Genomic DNA, 19120 nt, shown 5'->3' with positions numbered 1-19120 from the left:
TTTTTTTTCTTATGTGACAAGCACATCTATGATCAAGCAAGAAAATGCCTACGTCATCTCCTAGATTAGCACAACTTACAATTTCGTTTCAATTAACACATGGGGCAAGTTCTAGACTATACAGGATAGCATAGAAAATCACAAATCCTCACACACACGTTGCACATGACTCAATCAAAACGGTTCTGTTCAACTCTCAAGTCAAGCAAACACACATAATTGAGAAATTTAAGCAATATTGCACTATGTGGCATACAAGTCGAACAACTGAGAAAAAGCGCCACAAAATAGGCTATTTACTTTACTTAGGCATCAAAATTCAAACCAAATATATGGGATAATAGAATGTACGTCATAGCCTAATGTGCCAGCATCAACCATGTCAATGAGTATCTTAGAGCGACTCAGCTTCTTCCTAAACTACTCCTAAAAAAATTAAAAATAAAGTACCCGGTTTGAGCTACACCCTTAGAAAAGAACCGGCGCCCAAAGAAAAACCAAGGGATACTACCTAACTATCCTAAAAAAAATCTTTTTGGTATTTTTAATCGGACTTTATCCCTCAAGAAAATTGTCCAAAAGATCCATCGTCGGGAAAAGTCTGAACTTTTTCTATTTATTTTTTTTCAATTTTTGTTTTTTTACCTAGACTATGTCTATTACGAGTTCTAAAAGAAAAACTAAATAAAAAAAATAGTTTTATACAATTACACTTTAGAAAGTAGTTTTCCCACCCCATACTTATTCTATGCATAGTCCTCGATGCATGATCATAGAGAAAAATATTAAACAAGGGTAAGAAATACTCCCTGAGGCCTTCTCGGGCCTAGCTCGGACATGATCCTCATTATTAAGGGTCGGGACGACCCCACACTTAAGCTCAAACATGCTCCTCAGCTTCAACTTCGGGTACTCAGACTCCCCCTACTCTGCAAAACAAAAACAACACGAAACTTGACATTATATAAAAAAATAAAAAAATAAAAAATTAAAATACAGGCTGGGTTGCCTCCCAACAAGCGCTTGATTTAACGTCGCGGCACGATGCTATCACTTTCACCACTTTTCCTTCCACTTTGAGGATATAAATTGCGCCCCCAATTTTGCATCAATTTTTCTATCACGTTCCTGGGGCGGTGGTATAAAAATAAATGAACCAAGCAATAGATATCGCATCTTGCACTTATTGGCCTTTAAGTAGGGGATGTTGTTTTGTCTCCTTGACATCACAAATTTCAGAATATAAGCACTTTGTTCCTCATCCATTGACTCCTGAATATGCTCGACTAGATCAATTCCCATGTCACCAACTAAACACAATGTTGAAAAGTGTTTAGAATGAGGTCCAATACGCTCCAACTCCAAAATTGCATTATTTTTGACATCCTCAATTTTGCACTCTTTGTCAACCTTGACTTCATTAATAATATTTTGGTCGAATAATTAGAGTTCCTCTTTTCGCTCCTCAAGGTGGCCAGTATCCACAAAAATTGGTTGTAGGGCATCAGACGCCTCAACCTTTTTATTCATATTGATCATGAATGTCATGGATATCTAAGCCAAATTGGTTTATCTCTTGCCTGAGCTCAGTTCTTCCTTCTATCAGTTGTTCTGTCATATTTGAAATACCATCACGGAGAAACTCCTGAGATTTTATCAGTTTAGCTTGTTCCTCTATCCAAGATTGGCTCACTATATCTGCTTCTTCAAAATAGTCTTCTTGTGGGAACTCGCTCTCTTCATCGAATTGAGATTCTTCTTGGAAATTGGCCATTAATTCGTCCATTCTAGCCTGGAGTCTTTTGATCGTTAAGGCATCAAAACTTTGTTGCTCGACTATTTGCCTCATCATGTTCTGTTGCTCGGCTATTTGCCTTATCATGTCCATAATACGAGCCATGCTTTCCATATCCTCCACTTCTATACTCCTATCAAACTCATAAACAATATTAGAAACATTATAATAAGAACTCTGAGAAGGATAACAAGAATTAGGCAACCATCCCAATGACCATCTTGACCACCACATATATTACAAATATTCCACTCAAATAATTGAGATTGTGCGCACAACTCGCTCCCGGGAAAATTCTGACAATTTTTCCACCAGTGAGGTCCTCCACAATATGGACAAGGATCATCATAAAACGAATAACCAATATTCGACCAATTATCATTCCAAGAAGCCATGTCAACAAAGATAATAAAATATTAAACTAAGATAAAAATAAAAAAGAAACTTGAATAGACAAAGAGTAAAAATCTAATCTAGCAGTCTTAGTTAATTTCTAAGTCCCCCGCAATGGCACACAAAACTTGTTGCTCCCAAACGCACACGCAAGTATACGTGGTCGACAAGTAATATATGATTGTAAGTCCAGATATCGTACCCACAGGGACTTGTGATTAACTATTAACTAAATTAGACCAAACAATTAATCTATTCAAGTGAATCCTAACGTATGAATATTTAACTAAAATTAATCTAGAGTAACAAATTAAGAGATTAAAGAAAACAATGACAAACTTAAAGACGAATTCAATGTGAGTGAATATTCTAGAGCTATGGGTTAGCTAACAATCTCGTTGAGTTTTCCACTTAAATCATCTAAATAATTTATTTGGTTTATTGGTTGACAGGGTTAATATTGCTCGTAGCCTTCTTCCGAAGTACAACTCGCCTGTTCAAACTAATCTAACGCCTATATTCCTATGGAATTAGAATTAACAAGAACGCATTTATAATTCCCGTATAATAACCAAGCAAGGCGATTACGTATATTCCTATCCTAGCTGCAAATCCGCTCCCCCTCAGAGTTAAGATCTTGCTCTACTCAATCTTATATGCAATCTAGAATCCCCTCTCCCGAGTTCAATCTTAGATTCGTAGATAGTATTCAATTGGTGATCAAGCAATCAAACAATTAAACACAAGATTGAATAAATAACCCAAAATAATAAGAACAATTCAAGCTTCAAACTACAACGTTTATGTAGCACCCCAAAACTTTAGAACTAATAAACTATGAAATTAAAGGAAGAGAAGAGAAGCTAGTTAGAAGCCTCCTCCACGCGTGGTGTGTGTTGCCCCCACGTGAATTCTTCTTCAAAGTATGTTAGATATCTCCAAAGTGGCGTCCTCCCCTCCTAAAATAGGTTTAGTCTTGCTTTTATACGTGTCGGGTAGGTCTAGGGCCGAAATAACCTTGTCCTCGGCAATATAGGACGAAATCCGTGTCAACGGCGCCCAGCCCGGCTCCAGGCGCCCTCCATAGCGCCCCCATATTTTCAACACTGTTTTCAGCGCCACAGGTGGTGCCAGGCTCTGCCTGTGGCGCCCAAATGGCCTCCTTTTCCGATTTTGTTCGTTTTAGCTCAAATCTTGCACGTTTCGCCCCTACTTGCTCCCGAATCATTTCTACACATAAAAACAATTCAAATTAACATAAATCATAGCATTTAACATCCCGACTTCACGAAACAAAAGTAAAATATGAGGCGATATACATAGAAATATATATACTTTAAGCTAAACATCACCCGTGCTGAGCCTGGACCCAAATTTATATAATTTTATAAAAAGAGTGGATACATTTTGATTTGTTATTAATATGGATTCAAACGCTATTATCCTGGCATAAATGAATTTTATTTTGTTGGAATAGTTCACTTGATCCATTACATTTCAACTTCCAGAAGCAGAATTGTTCACTTAAATAATGGCGTATAAGTTTATTTGTGAACCGATTCATTTATCCGCTAAATTTTTATTAAATTTTTTTCATCGGCCTTCGATGATCTTTCTTAGGCTGTCTGGGTATAGAAAACTGAACTTTGAGCTTTTGCACTAGCCATTTATTAACTCCATTGAGTATCATTACCTTCAGAAGATGGAACTTTGAGCTTACACCAACAAAATGTTGTTTATGTACTGTGTGACTTCTCCCTGACTTTGTTTTCCAATGTACGTCCTTTTTTCTTTCTAAAACAAGTTATTCCTTATAGAATTTGCTGGGCATGAATTACCAGAACTTTTCAAAACGAAGCTTATAGAAATGCTCCAAAAGATTTCCTTGTTGGAGGTAAAGCATTCTCATGTTTTATAACAATTTTTCCTCCCTTGTTCAAATTGTCCCATGATGCCTCTTCAAACTTACTACTCTTAGAACTAAGAGTTTTTGACCTTATGAGCTCTTAGTTTTCCTTGTCCATAAAAATCCGAGGAAACATACTTGATGTTTTTAATTTACAATCTCTTTAACTTTTTCTGCCCAAGTGTGTCAAGAATTTAAAGTTACAGCCAACAGCTGAACACTTGTCTATCCACTGGATAGATAAGCTCAGAGGTGCCACTTGGTTCAAATTGCAACGTTTATCTCTTGTCTTGGACGTTATCTCAGATAACCTTTTAATGCTTTTGGTAGACCTCTCACTGAGCCATCAATGAGGTTGACTTCATCTTTGCTTTCTTAAGGAACTGTACAAATCAAGATAGACTTCATCTTTGCTTTCTCAAGCACCAACACCACCTAACTTTTCTTTATATTATTTTAACATCTTAATTAGACGCCGCCTATAGTTGGGCAGCACATGTTGGCCGAATTTTATTCTCTGCTTTGTACTTTAGTTTGTCTAAAATTCATCGCATAGCCTACAAGGCGAGATAGACTTGGTTATGCTTATTTTAGCCTTATTTGCAGCCTGAGTTATAATGTTCTGATTGTCTTGCTTTATCTTTCTCTGTTGTATAAACCTTTTAAATTGCAATTCTTTTCTCCACTCTCAAGAGAAATGCGTTAGCTTATTTGCAGTCTGTCATATGAAAACATGAGTTTCATCTTCAACAGAAAAGCAAATGGGTTCTTTCTGTCATCACCGGCCACAAAAGAATTGGATTGATTAACAAGATTAGAATAGTGTACTTTTGCACTTAAAGTGAACGATTTTAAGAACTCATACTCCATAACTCCATAAGATAGGGCAACTTTATGATAATATTTTGTATAAATTAAACTGAAATTCATTTCAACGGGGAAAGAAAATTGCAAACTTGAAAGTAATTTTGAAGGGAGGAAAGACTAACATTCACCAAGAAAGTACGATGAAGATTATCTTGGTATTAAAAGGGTTGGGTTGCGGGAAAGGAAGAACATATGCCCAGAATCTCAAATTAAATTAGTACATGCATAACACTACAGCTACCGGGCAACAACAGGCCCAAGCATGCTGAGTAAAAGCTTCTGAAGCCAAAATCCTCTACCACTTTCACACACGTATATAATGGTGCAACAAGAATTAAGGTTATAATGTATGGGCAACTAAGACTAAAGAGAGAAAAGAAGCAAACACACTACTTTGGTTCCTATGTGATCCCTAAACTCAGCAAAACATGTAGCTACTGCTACATAGGAGATTCCATAAGAGCAAATTGTCAATATATAAATTTTCAAACAAAAGTAGCTTGTCCACCCCTCCTGCTATGCCTGTCATATGCAGTGTTGAATTTGTCAGCAAGCTCGTTCATTATGCTGCAACCACCAAAGAAAATAAAAATATCTTAGATACTGAAGGAAAATATTTTGTTAGAAATCTCCACACATAAATAAGCTAGGAACACACCTATTTATAATAGCATGAACCGGATACTTTAAATATGGCTCATGGACTTTAGTAAATCAGAGATGGCCAAGGCAACTGCGTCACCTGGTTGCACTTAAAATCTGTGGTATTAATTTGTTAGAATTTCTTTACCGGATTGAACTATTCCAGACTTATTGACCTATTTTAATACTAAATAAATTGCAGATGATGTTTTACTAATAAACAGTCTGCAGATGAGTGAAGAGCTCATTTGAGAGATGAAGCTGCCGATTGACCTCATCAATTTAGTAGTCTTCTCAAAATTCCTAAATTATGGACATAAAACTATCTGAAGAGAAGAAAAGCCCATAGGAGTATCTGTATCACTCACTGCTTCATACTTCTCCGTTATCCAGCAGCCCCAATTAAGTATCTCTGATGAATTATTCCATTTCTTAATAATCATGATGTCCGGACCAGCTTATGTGCACCTCAACTAATTCTAGGTGTTACCTGCAAAGATCCGTTCCAGTAGGAATTTTGAGATGTCATGACATAGAATCATTATGTTATGTTACATACTTAGTAAATCAAGGTTTTACACATCACACTGGAAGCAGAGATTTTATAAAGTCATGGAAGCAAAGATTTATAAAGTCATGACACAATTAAAAAAAGTCATTATGTACGAAATGAGCTTTCAAGAAATGACGCCCCAAATGTTGTTTACTTTACCATTCAGGCAATCTTCTTAAAAGACCAAATCAATTTGCATTTAGCATTGCCTCTTTAACTCCTAGGTTTATATACTGAAACAACCTAAAAAAGAGTTTATCGTGAAGACTTTAAAGAGGTAACAAACCACATCTTCAAGTGAACCAACTCCAAAATGTTTTAGTATAATGAAGTTAGCAACACCATAATAAATATGTGCACTTTTAAATTACTGTGTCACAGGAAAAACTTACTGAAAACCTAGATAAAGTCTTTAAATTGCAATACACAGTACGCCAACGCTGTTTTCAATTGAAGTAAATGAATAAATTGTACAAAATATCGATACTTTCTTTTCTTTTCTTTTTCCTTTCAGAATACAGATGCTTTCATTGGCGGCTAGAAAGCAATTTAGATGTAGCGAAATTAAATCCCAGAAACCGATCAACAAAGGTGCTATGTTGTCTTTGAACTATTTTAAAATCAATAAACACGAAGCATGCTATTAAGAATGGGAATATATGGAGTAGAAGAAAAAACCTTTTAAATATCAAACAAGCTTCAGTTTATACTGTTTTTTGCTTACTCTAACTCATGTCTAAAATATTCAAACCATTGGCATGCTAAATGGCCAACTTGTGTTTTAAAGACCGGACTTGCCGTAGAAAGTAGCAACATCCTTTTGCTTTCTTATTCTGCTCTTCTTTTCTTGTATCATCTATTGGATCCAAAGAAGTACTGGTTAGTCACTCTTCATTCATTTCTAATAACCTATTCTTAGTAAAATATTGACCTTGTCTCGGGACAACTTTGGTTAAGTTCCTATGATTCATGGGTAATCAATTAACACAGCTCCTCATCCCGTCAGAGTTATTTCTTTGAAAAGACAAATCACATAAAAAGCCGGAAGAAATGAGATGAAATTTATTTTTTATCAAGGAGGGGTTGAAATTACCAAACTTGAATGCAGAATCCAACATATTTACATTAGATATTGCAAACTAACTGAATCAAATGATACGCATGATGAGTCACATTCTTGCAGAAGCTAAGAATATATTGAAGTAAGAAAGGCAGAGTTAAAACATGAACAAGAATAAGTGATTTTCCTACCAAAGTTAGTCCGACCAAGAAATTGAGCTATCGACCCCTGCAGTAGTCTTAGAATACAGAATATTTTCCAATTGAGAGAGATATGGTGTAAGTTTGATTTCGAGTAGCTTGTCTAAAGGGAGTTCAAAGAAGTCACACCAAGATCGAAGAATGAACTTACTATATACACTGCAAATGTGATAAATTGGAAAAATAAGATACTTCATATTTGTAAATCACAAATATTCTATTTCCTCCAGTTGGTTTGCCAATAAAGCACACTCCTCAAGAGTGTCATATATGCCTTTAATGTTGTCCTCTTTAATCATGTCCAATTCATATTGTAGGGAAGTACCAAGGTCACCAAGGCAGTTGTGAAATTGAGTAACACCCAAGTTAGGCTATCTGAGTTTTGCTTCTTATTAGCAGAAGTTCTGACACGTGGTACAAAATTTAAATTGGACTGTATTTCTCGAAAATAACTGCACATTTAATGGATACGACCCACTAAAGGTGACCACATATGTTAAGACTCCATGGGGAAGTTTGGAGGGGGGGGAGGGGATTCTTTAGCAGATTAAGATATTCTAAATCACAACGGGATAAGGAGTTATGAGTTTAGAGCAGATAAGAAATAGGTGGAATTACTTCAAATTAGTGAGTTTATAGTGAAAAAAGTGTGTACTTCAATGTTCTCACTTTTCATACAGATAAATCATAGAATATTACAGTTAGTTACCAAATTTCTGAAATTAATGTTATGTCCAGTGGTTGAGATCTTCCATTTATGCGACATTGTGATTTGCTTGTTTAGCCATGGAAGTGTTAGCTAAAAATTTGGGGCAGTTCAAAATTATATACTTTCTTGAATTTTGCTATTATCTAGAAAGAACAAAAAAAATGGAAACCTTATTATTTTTTTTCCTTTTATTGCTGGACGTTTGGTCTTTTGTGCAAATTCATCCAGATTGTGGTTTTGTAGCTAACCTATTGTTCGGAATAGAGCCCGACGTTGTATCCTTAGCACTGAACCAACGTCCCGAGGGCAATTTGAGTTGATATTTGTGATTGCAGTCTTCTATTTATTTCTGAAGCAAGTTGCCAAAGGAACTTTTAGGTACTACATTTGTGCTCAAAACAATTTTCTTACTCTTGATGTAGCTCACTTACTGTCAAATATAATTACTTCCTACATAATTTTCATTACATATGATGTAACTTCAGGAAAAGAGAAATCTCTATATAATGTCAGAAAACTTATTTGGCACAATAGCGCCGACAAATGATGAAAATAAGTACTTTATGTAAACCAGATTCATCACCATATCTTTCCATTTCTATCAAAAAGGGATGGAAGTGATATTAACTGGACTCACAATGTAAACACTCACATAAGGCAAACATATCAAACATGAGAATTTTCTCCTCCGAATTTTGTGGTGTATCTGTATAACAACAACAACAACAACAACAACAACGGCCCAGTGTAATCCCACTAGTGGGGATTACACTGGGAAGAAACTGTATAAGGAACACAAATCATCACTTACAAGGGTATCTGTAGGTACTTCAATTTCTTCAACAACTTCTCCAACTATGCTGTCAAACATTTCCTAAGAGACGCTTCCGTTAATCAACTGACACTGATTAAGGTCTTGATTGCTTTCATGGCATGCTATTCCAACTTCATGGGGTTGTCACAGTTGCAGAGAGCATAATCATGCATTCCAAACCATATAACTATATTTTGGGCATGGGTTAGAAGAAGATTTGCCCCAAGTTAATCTTGAAATAAAGATGAGATCTTTGGAAACATGAAATCAGTCACACATTCAAAAGCCCATATGCATTCTTACAATTAAATAACCATCATAGAGAGCTTAAAATGTGCATATACTACGGAAAGAAGAGGTCACATATATGGTGATAGGTGATGTAAATCAATATATTAGCTAATGGATCTACAAGGTCTTAGGAATCTGTTGGCCAAATCAAGGTCGTTAAACACATTACACATAGCAATTTTGGCATTGTCCTGCAGCTATAGTTGCCAAGTATTTGACTCTACAGCCCATTGCGGCAACCCTCGTAGGACCTTTTGGTATATGTTCACTTTACCTATTTCTTTTTTTGAAAAAGTCTGTCATAGAAGGTTTTAAATCCGGATGGCCATATTAGCACGTGAAGATGAATGGCTGACACCAAGTGGGTTCATTAACTTGTTGGGTTACAACAATTTTCCTACATCCCATTAGTTGTTAAAAGCTAATGCTCAGCAAAATAAAAACAAAATATCCTGGGAATTCTCGGACTTTATTACTTTATTGAAGCACAGGTATTCTTTAGTCAAAAAGTCTCGACAACTGCACCATTATCGAGTAGACTTGATGTGTGCTTACATTGTTTACAATCATTTTCAAAAATCCATGTCATAGTTTTTAGCACAAATGAATTGCAGTCTCATTGACTGTAATATGAGTTAGAAGATTTTCATCCATTTCTGTATTTTTAAACTGCCTTCTCTGTGCAATGTCATATGCAATTCTGGATCTGTCAGATAAGAACCTGGCAATTGTGTATGTGCTATAAAAAAAATTCTACGTAAGATTCTTGAGATATCACATTTGCCGCAGACCTTATGTTCGCTGAAAAGACAAATTGAACAATATGCTAAAGAAGCAAGTCAAGCCTGCGATTCTTATTTTGCAGTTTATGGTTTGGAGATATAGAGGATACAATCATTTCCAATAGGGAGAAAGATAGTTCAAACAAATAATTATTGCAAAATTTTTACCTTCACTCCTTCAGATGGAACTAAAAATCTCTCCGCATAGGACTTAGAAGTACAAAAGATCAATATTGTGGACAAAAAGGTCAATGCTTCTCCTTTCTTAAAAAAAGGCCAAAGTGTTCTGTTTGCAATTGCTTGCAGGATCGCAGATTCAGCATAAGCCAGTTCTCTTTCCTTATCCAACTTCCCAAACCTTAATCCAAATCAAACTACGAAGTAAAATATGCCAAGCAGTTGGTTATCACTTTTTAAATATTAAAACCAAAAAGAGGCACCTCATCCTGGAATCATTTATAGTATCGAATTGCCATTAATCCTATGTCCGCTTTAACTAAAAACTTAACTCATATATGTAGTTCGTTATATGTCAGTTCATAATCCAAGTAGAGCCATAAGATTTATCAAGATGAAAGAGAAAGCTAACTAAAAGAACCAAGTCGAACTTGTCAGCAGAGTAGCCCACAACAAGGAACATGAAATTTTAGCAAAAGCAAGTCTCACCTCTCAGCAGAATTCGTAATTTTACGTTTCAGCAGCGCCAACACGGAGAACAACAGGAGGAAGAAAATGAATCACCCAGCAGCCGTAAAAAGAAAATTGAACTGTGCAAACAGTGAGTCCAACAGCGTTGGCAGCCACGTTTTACACTCGTCGCTCTTTGAAGATACATATCCAGCACTGACTCCAACCCTATGAGAATGAGCTCAACCCAAATTACATAGCTTTAATTCCAAACCTAAAAGGGAACGACAGAGATCTACCAACACAGACACAAGGGAAGATTGAAGAATTGCACACCACGTGTTTGACAAAAGAAAGTACACCTCAACACCTGATCATAGACGCGGCAAATATCCTATTACAAATGGTCATCTTCTCCAGTGGTGTGAAGAGTTATAGTGGAAGCAACTTGGGGGTACAATTCGACCAGAACTCTTGGAATATAAAAAAAAAACACAGGAACAAAATCAACAGCCCACAATACGCAGCTTTAATTCCAATCTTAGTGAGAAAACAAAGGGAAACAGAGAGATCCATACGAAAAGAATCTAAAGAGAGGCAGAGAGGAGAGAAAGAGAGAGAGCACAGGGTGAGATGAGAAATTGAAGACCGTCCTGGCGCTTAGGTGTTGAAGAAATAGGATGTACACGAGAACAGCTTTAAGCCACTTAGAGGGAACATTTCCGAAAATAACCCCGAAGCAGGACGACGAAGAGCTCCTCAACTCGCGCTTCTAAATAAGTAGAAAAGAAAAGAATAGGATTGTGGACGGCAGGGATAAATTAGAGCTTTCCACGAAGCATCAAAATAAAACCAGAAATATATTTAGAGAAGAAAAAAATAAGCGCACGTGCTATTTTTCTCATCTATATATACCTACTCCCCCTCTTCTCAACTCTGTCCCTTTTTTTTAAAGCTTACATCCCCTTTACCCACAAAAGATTTAAAGCATAACGTGTCTCCTCCTTCTGCTTCCTTCTCACTCCACCCCCTCTCTCTCCCCAAGAAGATGGAGAACATCGGTGATGAGTATAAGAATTATTGGGAAACAAACATGTTCTTACAAAACGAAGAACTCGATAGGTACATAAACTTTCATTTTTATTATATTTCTTCTGGATTGAGTGTTCAGATTCTTTTTCACTTATATTTTTCTTTTGGAGCACCAAGAAATGATTTGAAATTTGCATAAGTGATTGATTGAATTAATGCAGCAGCTACTTCGATGAGGCAATCTCGGCATACTATGATTCAAGCTCGCCGGACGGGGCACAATCATCGTTGGCATCCAAAAACATTGTGTCAGAAAGGAATAGGAGGAAGAAGCTAAATGAGAGGTTATTTGCACTTAGAGCTGTGGTCCCAAACATTAGCAAGGTGACCAATTATATTTTGAATCACTTATGGTGAATAAAAGAAAAGGGGAAAAAATTGTTTTGCCTAGTTTCATTATTGCTCTTTCCCTCTTATTTTCCCCAATAGAAATTACATAATACATTAATACTACTTTTATTACCATTGAATACCCCACCCCACTTCCACACCCTCAACCTTTATTGCTGACAATGTATTACTCACTACGTTCAATTTTACTTGTCAAATTTGAACTTTTCACGTTCCTTAACAAATAATCGCCATTAATGATAGCATTTCAAAAGGTCTTGAGAAATAATTTTGAAAATGATCAATTAATGATAAGGGTAAAACAAGAAAAAAAATACTGTCTTTCTCTCGATTTAGTATATTATTGTGAGTTTTCAGATGGATAAAGCCTCAATAATCAAAGATGCAATTGATTACATTCAAGAATTGCATGATCAAGAAAGGAGAATTCAAGCAGAGATATCAGAGCTTGAATCTGGAAGGTCAAAGAAGAATACGAGTGTTGAATTTGATCAAGATGGGAGCTTTGATGCAAAGCCTAAAAGATCAAGAACACTTGAGCAGCAGTATGGTTATGATTCTTCTGGATCAACTACAAGATCATCACCATCCTCTTCTCCTGTTGAAGTTCTTGAGGTAATTAATTAATACTCCAAGAAAATAAAGTCAAACAGATGACAAAACAGACTTTTCATTCATTCACATTATAGTGATCCCCATCCTCCTAAAAGAAAGGAGGAAAAAAACAAGAAGTTACTTATTAATTTAATTTTTATTAGTTGAGGGTATCTTCAATGGGAGAAAAAACAGTGGTGGTGAGCCTCACTTGCAGCAAAAGAACAGACACAATGGTAAAAGTTTGTGAGATCTTTGAATCTTTGAATATCAAAATCATTAGTGCAAATATCACTGCTTTCTCTGGGAGGCTTCTCAAGACAGCTTTCATTGAGGTAAGAATCTTTTTATGGCCTTGTTTTCTCTGTTTTTATTCTCTTTTTTGTTTCTTTTCTTTTCCATTGTTTTTCCCTTCTCTTCTGTGTATTCTTTGTCTAACTTTCTTTTTTTATTTATTCCCTTGTCTGAACTTTTGCTTTTTAGAATTGAGATAATTCCACTAATAACCCCCAAAATTTTTATGGTTACAAAATTTAATTTCTTCAAGCATTTAAGGCTTACACGTGCATCCATGTCAAGTAAATTAAGCCTCAATTGGACTATGTCCAAGTTTTGTTTAAACAACGTAATAAAGGGTTGAATAAAGAAAATAAATACAAGTTTATATGAATTTTCATTTTCTTTAAAACTATAATACAGTAGGTAGAGGGCAATCATCAAGTATAGATCCTCTTATCTGCCCGAAAAATCTAATGTTACGCAAGTTTAGAATTGATACTTAGAGTGATATTCGCCGTCCAAAAAAGAATGACACAATTTAAATTTTAATATTTAAAGTTTTAAATGTTGACTGCACATTCGAACATAAATTTTTTAAATTTTTTAAAATAAATTTGTAAATTTGTTAAATTTTTTTAACAATCCAAAATATTCAAAAGACATGAAAAAATCACAGTAAAAAACAACTCGTTCGAGTCTTAAAACCCAAAATGTATCATACTTTTTGGAAATAGAGGAAGTAGTAAATAATGTTTTGTTGATTTAAAAAAAAAATTAACTTATATGCATTATTGATAATTAATTGTACCTAACTTGCATTTTTTGCAAGTTATCTACTCACACTCGATATAATTTTTTTTTAAAATAATCTAATAATATATAAATCTTTTCTATTATTAGTACTAGTATAGTCTCTTCAAAAAGAGAACTAGTTCACAGGGTGGTTATGTAATTGCAATTCTTTTTTAATCGGGAAAACTGGAAAAGAAAAGAAAAACAAATACACATCTCATGAAATTCTTTAAATAAAAGGGGGTTTTGTGCAATTACAAAAGGCAAAATAATCTGTAGAGCGTGGATATCAAGCTCTTATGGTGCAAGTGCACCATGTCTAGCACAAATCTTTATTTCCTGAAGTCATGACAGGCATCAACAGGTCATACACAATATAAAATAATGAATTATCCCTTTATATAAGGAATTAAAAAATGGAAGCACTTAAATATTTAAATTGTGTTACTTTCTTTTAATTAATTTTATGAATTATTTAATTGTATGGTTGAGACAACTTGTGGATCAGTTTTCCAAGTAAACTTATAAAAGTGTTTTCTATTTATTGTTAGGCCCAAAACTAATACATGGTCCAATATTTTGACAAACTAATACATGGTCCAATATTTTTGTCAAGGATGTGGGACCAAATGATAAATAAGGGCCCTACTAAGGAAATAATCTTTCTATGGCCCACTTGAATAAATAAAGTTTGATTATGCGGAGTGCAGCATATTATTAGGGGGCAAGATTGTATTATTTTATTGTCAATGATTAGCAGTAAAATACAGACTATCCTCTAGAAGTATCTTTACTATATACCGGATCTTCAAGGAGATTAACCAGATTTGAGGGTTTTTTAGTTAATCCCATACATTTTCCTTAATAAATTTTCTCCGGAATTTTGAATTCTTTTTGCAGTTTTTCGGTGTTAGTCGAGATTTTCTTTTCTTTTTTCTCCAAAACACACACACCCGAAAAAAAAAAAAAAACACCTGACTTCGAGTTAGGTTTACTCTCTTTTCTAGGTCATATATATAATGGAAATAGAAATAAAGTAACTGAATTTCCATTAGCAATGAATTTGGTGGAATTAAAAAAAGAATTGACCTTGGAATTACTATCTTACGCAATTTTCTAGGTATCGACTCAATTTAGTCTTTTGCATGCATATAAAGAAGTTAAGGCACGTTTGAATACGGAAAGAAATATATTTTACCACTAAAAGGGTATTATGCGCACAGTAAAGAACGTGCGATATATCAAAAGTCTTTCTAAATTGCAGAATGAAAATGAAATAATCATATTTATTTAACGTCAATCGTTCAAATTATTGGAGAAAGAAATTGGAAAAGGTCTTCGATCAGTGATGTTAACGTATATAAATTTCCATTTCCTTTTCAATTCTTACATCCTAATCATTTACTTAGCACTCGATCTTTAATTTGAAGTCTAATCATATAATTTTCAACCACCCCCCTCCCCGGTATTTGAGAGGACATAATACAAGCTTCTCTTCGAATTCCACTATGTTTAATTTTGAAGGGAAAGTTTATTTACTCTTCATTGGAAAATGGTTTCGTCTTTTCCCATTGAGACAAGAAAAAAATAATAAGTAATAATTTGGAACAGAAGAAACAGGAAAATAGAACCAAGAAAAGGGTTGTTAACGAAAAAGGCGTCAACTAAACCAAAAAAATTATGTTTTCTTTGAAATGCTGCTTGTCCGTATATGTCACTCGCCAAAAAGTTGTATCAAGATTTATTAATGTGTAATTCCAGAAAAAAATCATTCACGTGTTGATTCACTGCAGCAATTATTAACCATAATCATTCATTTATTATTTTAATGCGTCTAGCGTTAAATACCAAATTTTTTATGATAAGGGTGAAATTACTATAGTTTTGCAAGTTTAAGATTGAAAACTTGTCAACAAGCCCCCTCGTGCTAACCGTCGCATATACATTCTTGAAACTTTAACGTTACAAGGTATGGTATTTTAACTCAAGGTAGTCTTTTACCTTGAGTTACATTCCATAGACCTTCCAATAAACTTCTGACAAGATTAAGCTGTTTGACAATATAATTAACCATCCTTTTATAGTTAGATGGATTGCTGATGTTTTGAATGTTGTAATTAATTAATGATCATTTCTTAAAAGTTCAATAATGTATACTATTAGTTAACATTGATTTGTCTTTTCCAGGCTGATGAGGAAGAGAAGGAACTTTTGAAGATGAGGATTGAAACTGCTATAGCTACTCTAAATGATCCAGATAGCCCTGTGAGCACTTAGAACAACAATGATAATGAGGATTTATTTCCAAAGGAGTTGTTTTTTTTTTCTCTCGTTATTTCTACGGTTCTACCTCCTCCTCCTTCTCCTTACATCTTGGCCTGCAGCTTTGTTTGACTGTTTATATAGTTTGTAGTTGGTGTTTTTCACAAGAAATCCCAGTCAATGAAAGTTTTACCTTTCTCGTCCTTAGTCTGATCCTGTCTAAATTTATATAAGTTTCCTAAATTTGATGCATGCCTCATGGTGCAATCAAGTTAGGAAACAAGACTATATTAGTGGGTAGAACTGAAGAAACAAGACCATACATTGTAGGGGAAAATTTTAATTTGGTCCCCTGAGATAGACAGCATGTATATCTTGTGGGCACCATAAAGGTCCCAAGGCCGGCAACCCAGCAAACCCGCATTCGTACCTTTAATCAGGCACATGTTGCCTACAACGTAACTATCCTGGAGCCAAAATTTAAAAATTATGTATTCAGGATTTTATTTCTTTTAAGCTATTGAGGTTTTAAATTAATAATTGATACTTATATATTATTTAATTAATTTCTTAAGACAAATGCAGAGTTTGGACCAAGACTATTGAGTTCAGCCGAAGGCCTAACCTAAACTCTAGCTCCGCCGCGCCCTTGTCTACCTTGGCTTTTTATATAATCTGCTTCGAACTTAATTCAAGTACAAACATTACAGATCCGTGTCCCTTAACGGATCGGACGCCGAGGTTGTGACAACTTCTCACAAATCAGTGATCATTTTCAACCCTATTAATGAACCGTGTCGGGACCCAATCTGGTATAAAAGAGGCCCCGCTTCTCCAGCATAGGACATCGGATCATCTTCAAAACTTAAAGGGGATACACTATTACAACTTCTAACAACATCACAAAGTTCAGCTTGTTTTATGAAGCTTAATTATAAACGATTATTGTTAATAAAATCGGTTCAACATTCATTCCCTTCTATTCCCTCTCATTTACTATATATCTATCTTGCATTTTTACTGCTTGTACCCTTTCTCCGTAATTACTGAAGTTTTAGCTTCCACGTTACCAAATAAACTTTAAGAATCTGAAATATATAATCCCCGGTTTCAAAAAGAATGAATTGTTTACTATTTTGGGAGTCATATAAGGTTCTATTTGACCATGTTAATTTTTAGCAGATAGTTTTTAAATATTTGAATTGTTAGCTATGGTGACTTAAAGTACTTTTTATGTAGCCTATAAATATGTAATTTTTTTAAAAAACTTAAAGAATCTTTGTCACGGTGAAAATTAATCAATTAGCATCTCGTACTCTGAAAATATTCAAACAAATTGTAATGGAGGGAATAATTCTTATTGTTCCTGTAGAAAAGAAAAGCTATATGATCATTTGAGATGAAAGCATTTTTGTTGTTGGAAGAAGGAAAAGGGGATAAATAAAATTTATTTTTTAGGATTAGATAAATTATTACCCATCCATATATCAATGACGATTAAAAACCGTAGTACATTTATCTAATCTGAGAAAGAATGATTCATTCAAACTATTTAAAGGTTTAGATTCAATTTTGAGGTAGCTATCAAGGGCTATTCGTTAGTTCTCTCTCCTTTGATCCAATGGTTAGCCAGAGGCGGATCCAGGATTTGCGAAGGATGGGTTCACTATTACTTTTTTAAAAAAAATTAAACCAAAAGGTTGGTAGGGGGTTTGATCCCCTGACTTTAGGCTATTGAAAATAAGAGACCAAAACCAATGCACATCTTAGTCTCTTTTGACCATGGGTTGCATCAAGTATATATATATATATATATATATATATATATATATTTTCCAAATTATGTACATCATATCCATACTTTAACCTGAGGACCACGATTTCACGTGAACCATATTTTACATGATAGATCCGCCCCTGTGGTTAGCTAATGATATAAAGGATACATGCACCTTGAAAATGTGAATATAAGAAATTGAAGATCTCATAGAAGATCAATATCCGAAATTCACACTACAAATTGCAGAGGTGAGAAGGAAAGATGGTAATCATGAAACATGAAACGTAAAGTCCCTATTGATATATCAACGGCATGCTTCCAAAAGTGTGTCCAAATTGTTTATCAATCCTATCAATAGTTGGCGTATTTGTCCGATGTATTACTATTAGTAGACCTTTGTTCCAATTATATTTATGTTATAAGTTAGGGCAACATTTGTATTCAAACATGAAATACGACTCTTTTTTCACATGTTCCAATTAAATGAGAACATCCCCATAATTTTTGCTAAAGATGCTAATAATCAGTTGATGACTATAGATGACGTAGAATCCTTCACTTCTTTGTCTTATTCATTCATAGCTTTTATTGCCTCTTCGTGCGCATGTTATTAATTAAATACTCCTTATAATAATGGAAGGGTCAAAACATTTAATAGAAGTGAAGAAACCAAAGAAAATGATACTGATAACTAGGGGGTTCAAACCAAACCGGAAAATCGCACCAAACCGAAAAATTAAACCAAACCGATTAAAAACCCCGACTAGGTTTGGTTTGACTTGGTTTGGTATTGAGTAAAAGAAATTCGAACCAAACCGACATATAAATATATAAATTTTATTTATATTTTTAAGACTTTATAGTGATTTTTCTTTAGAAAATATAGAAATATTTGGGATCCTCTCATGTATTAACCTTGAAAGCGTAAATTAACGAAAAATTATTGTTAGACGACTAAGAAAATAACTATCATGTGTTACTAAAAAATTTCTCCCATTAGAATATTTTAATACGTCATATGTTTGTCAATTTTTTTCATATTTACTAAACATATATTCACTTATCAAAGCTTTATCTATAATTTTAATAAAGTAAGATTGAAATAATATAAATGTAATAAAAAAACCCCGAAAACCCAAAAAATCCGGCAAAATCGAATCAACCCGATCCATGTACACATCTCTACTGATAACTCACCAAATAACTGACTCCTCATAATGAACTCATTAATCGTTGGGATTGCATACGTAACCTATTGACAACTCAGGTTGTGAAACCCGAAAACATCCATAAACATTTACTATATATAATTAGGGAGAACCACTTTTGTA

General features: G+C 34.5%; 1 protein-coding gene and 1 long non-coding RNA gene across 9 annotated transcripts; one reads left to right on the top strand and one right to left on the bottom strand.

Annotated features, from left to right (window-relative positions):
* Positions 1-5097: 5097 nt before the first annotated feature.
* LOC104213067 (uncharacterized) lies at positions 5098-11411 on the bottom strand. Of its 5 annotated transcripts, none has more exons than XR_011403844.1 (4): positions 10679-11411; positions 8937-10386; positions 5972-6093; positions 5098-5528 (listed from the first exon to the last, which is right to left on the bottom strand). It is a non-coding gene; the product is annotated as an uncharacterized lncRNA (long non-coding RNA). The 5 variants fall into 5 exon arrangements; XR_707514.2 differs by having other exon boundaries at positions 8937-9126; positions 10181-11398; XR_011403842.1 differs by having other exon boundaries at positions 8937-9126; positions 10679-11396.
* Positions 11412-11569: 158 nt separating this feature from the next.
* Positions 11570-16216, top strand: LOC104213068 (transcription factor bHLH35). Of its 4 annotated transcripts, none has more exons than XM_070162901.1 (5): positions 11570-11761; positions 11896-12055; positions 12440-12697; positions 12841-13011; positions 14299-14635. In XM_070162901.1, exons 1-5 carry the CDS (start codon positions 11688-11690, stop codon positions 14308-14310), a joined length of 675 nt encoding a protein of 224 aa, XP_070019002.1. In that variant the 5' UTR covers positions 11570-11687; the 3' UTR covers positions 14311-14635. The 4 variants fall into 4 exon arrangements, with proteins under 4 accessions (XP_070019002.1, XP_070019001.1, XP_009760781.1 ...); XM_070162900.1 differs by having other exon boundaries at positions 11893-12055; XM_009762479.2 differs by lacking the exon at positions 14299-14635 and adding an exon at positions 15935-16216 and having other exon boundaries at positions 11571-11761.
* The last annotated feature ends 2904 nt before the right edge of the window (positions 16217-19120 follow it).

This window comes from Nicotiana sylvestris, chromosome 11 (genome assembly GCF_000393655.2).
Source record: "Nicotiana sylvestris chromosome 11, ASM39365v2, whole genome shotgun sequence".
Classification (NCBI taxonomy): Eukaryota; Viridiplantae; Streptophyta; class Magnoliopsida; order Solanales; family Solanaceae; genus Nicotiana; species Nicotiana sylvestris.
The sequence above is the reverse complement of the archived record's forward strand: the minus strand, read 5'-3'. Positions and strand labels throughout refer to the sequence as shown.

Excerpts from the sequence above, each read along its gene's own strand:
- LOC104213068 (XM_009762478.2), top strand. The coding sequence starts at position 11,688 with ATGGAGAACATCGGTGATGAGTATAAGAATTATTGGGAAACAAACATG. Across the intron at positions 12,056-12,439 it reads TGGTCCCAAACATTAGCAAG|ATGGATAAAGCCTCAATAAT; the intron begins GTGACCAATTAT and ends GTGAGTTTTCAG. Across the intron at positions 13,012-15,934 it reads TCAAGACAGCTTTCATTGAG|GCTGATGAGGAAGAGAAGGA; the intron begins GTAAGAATCTTT and ends TGTCTTTTCCAG.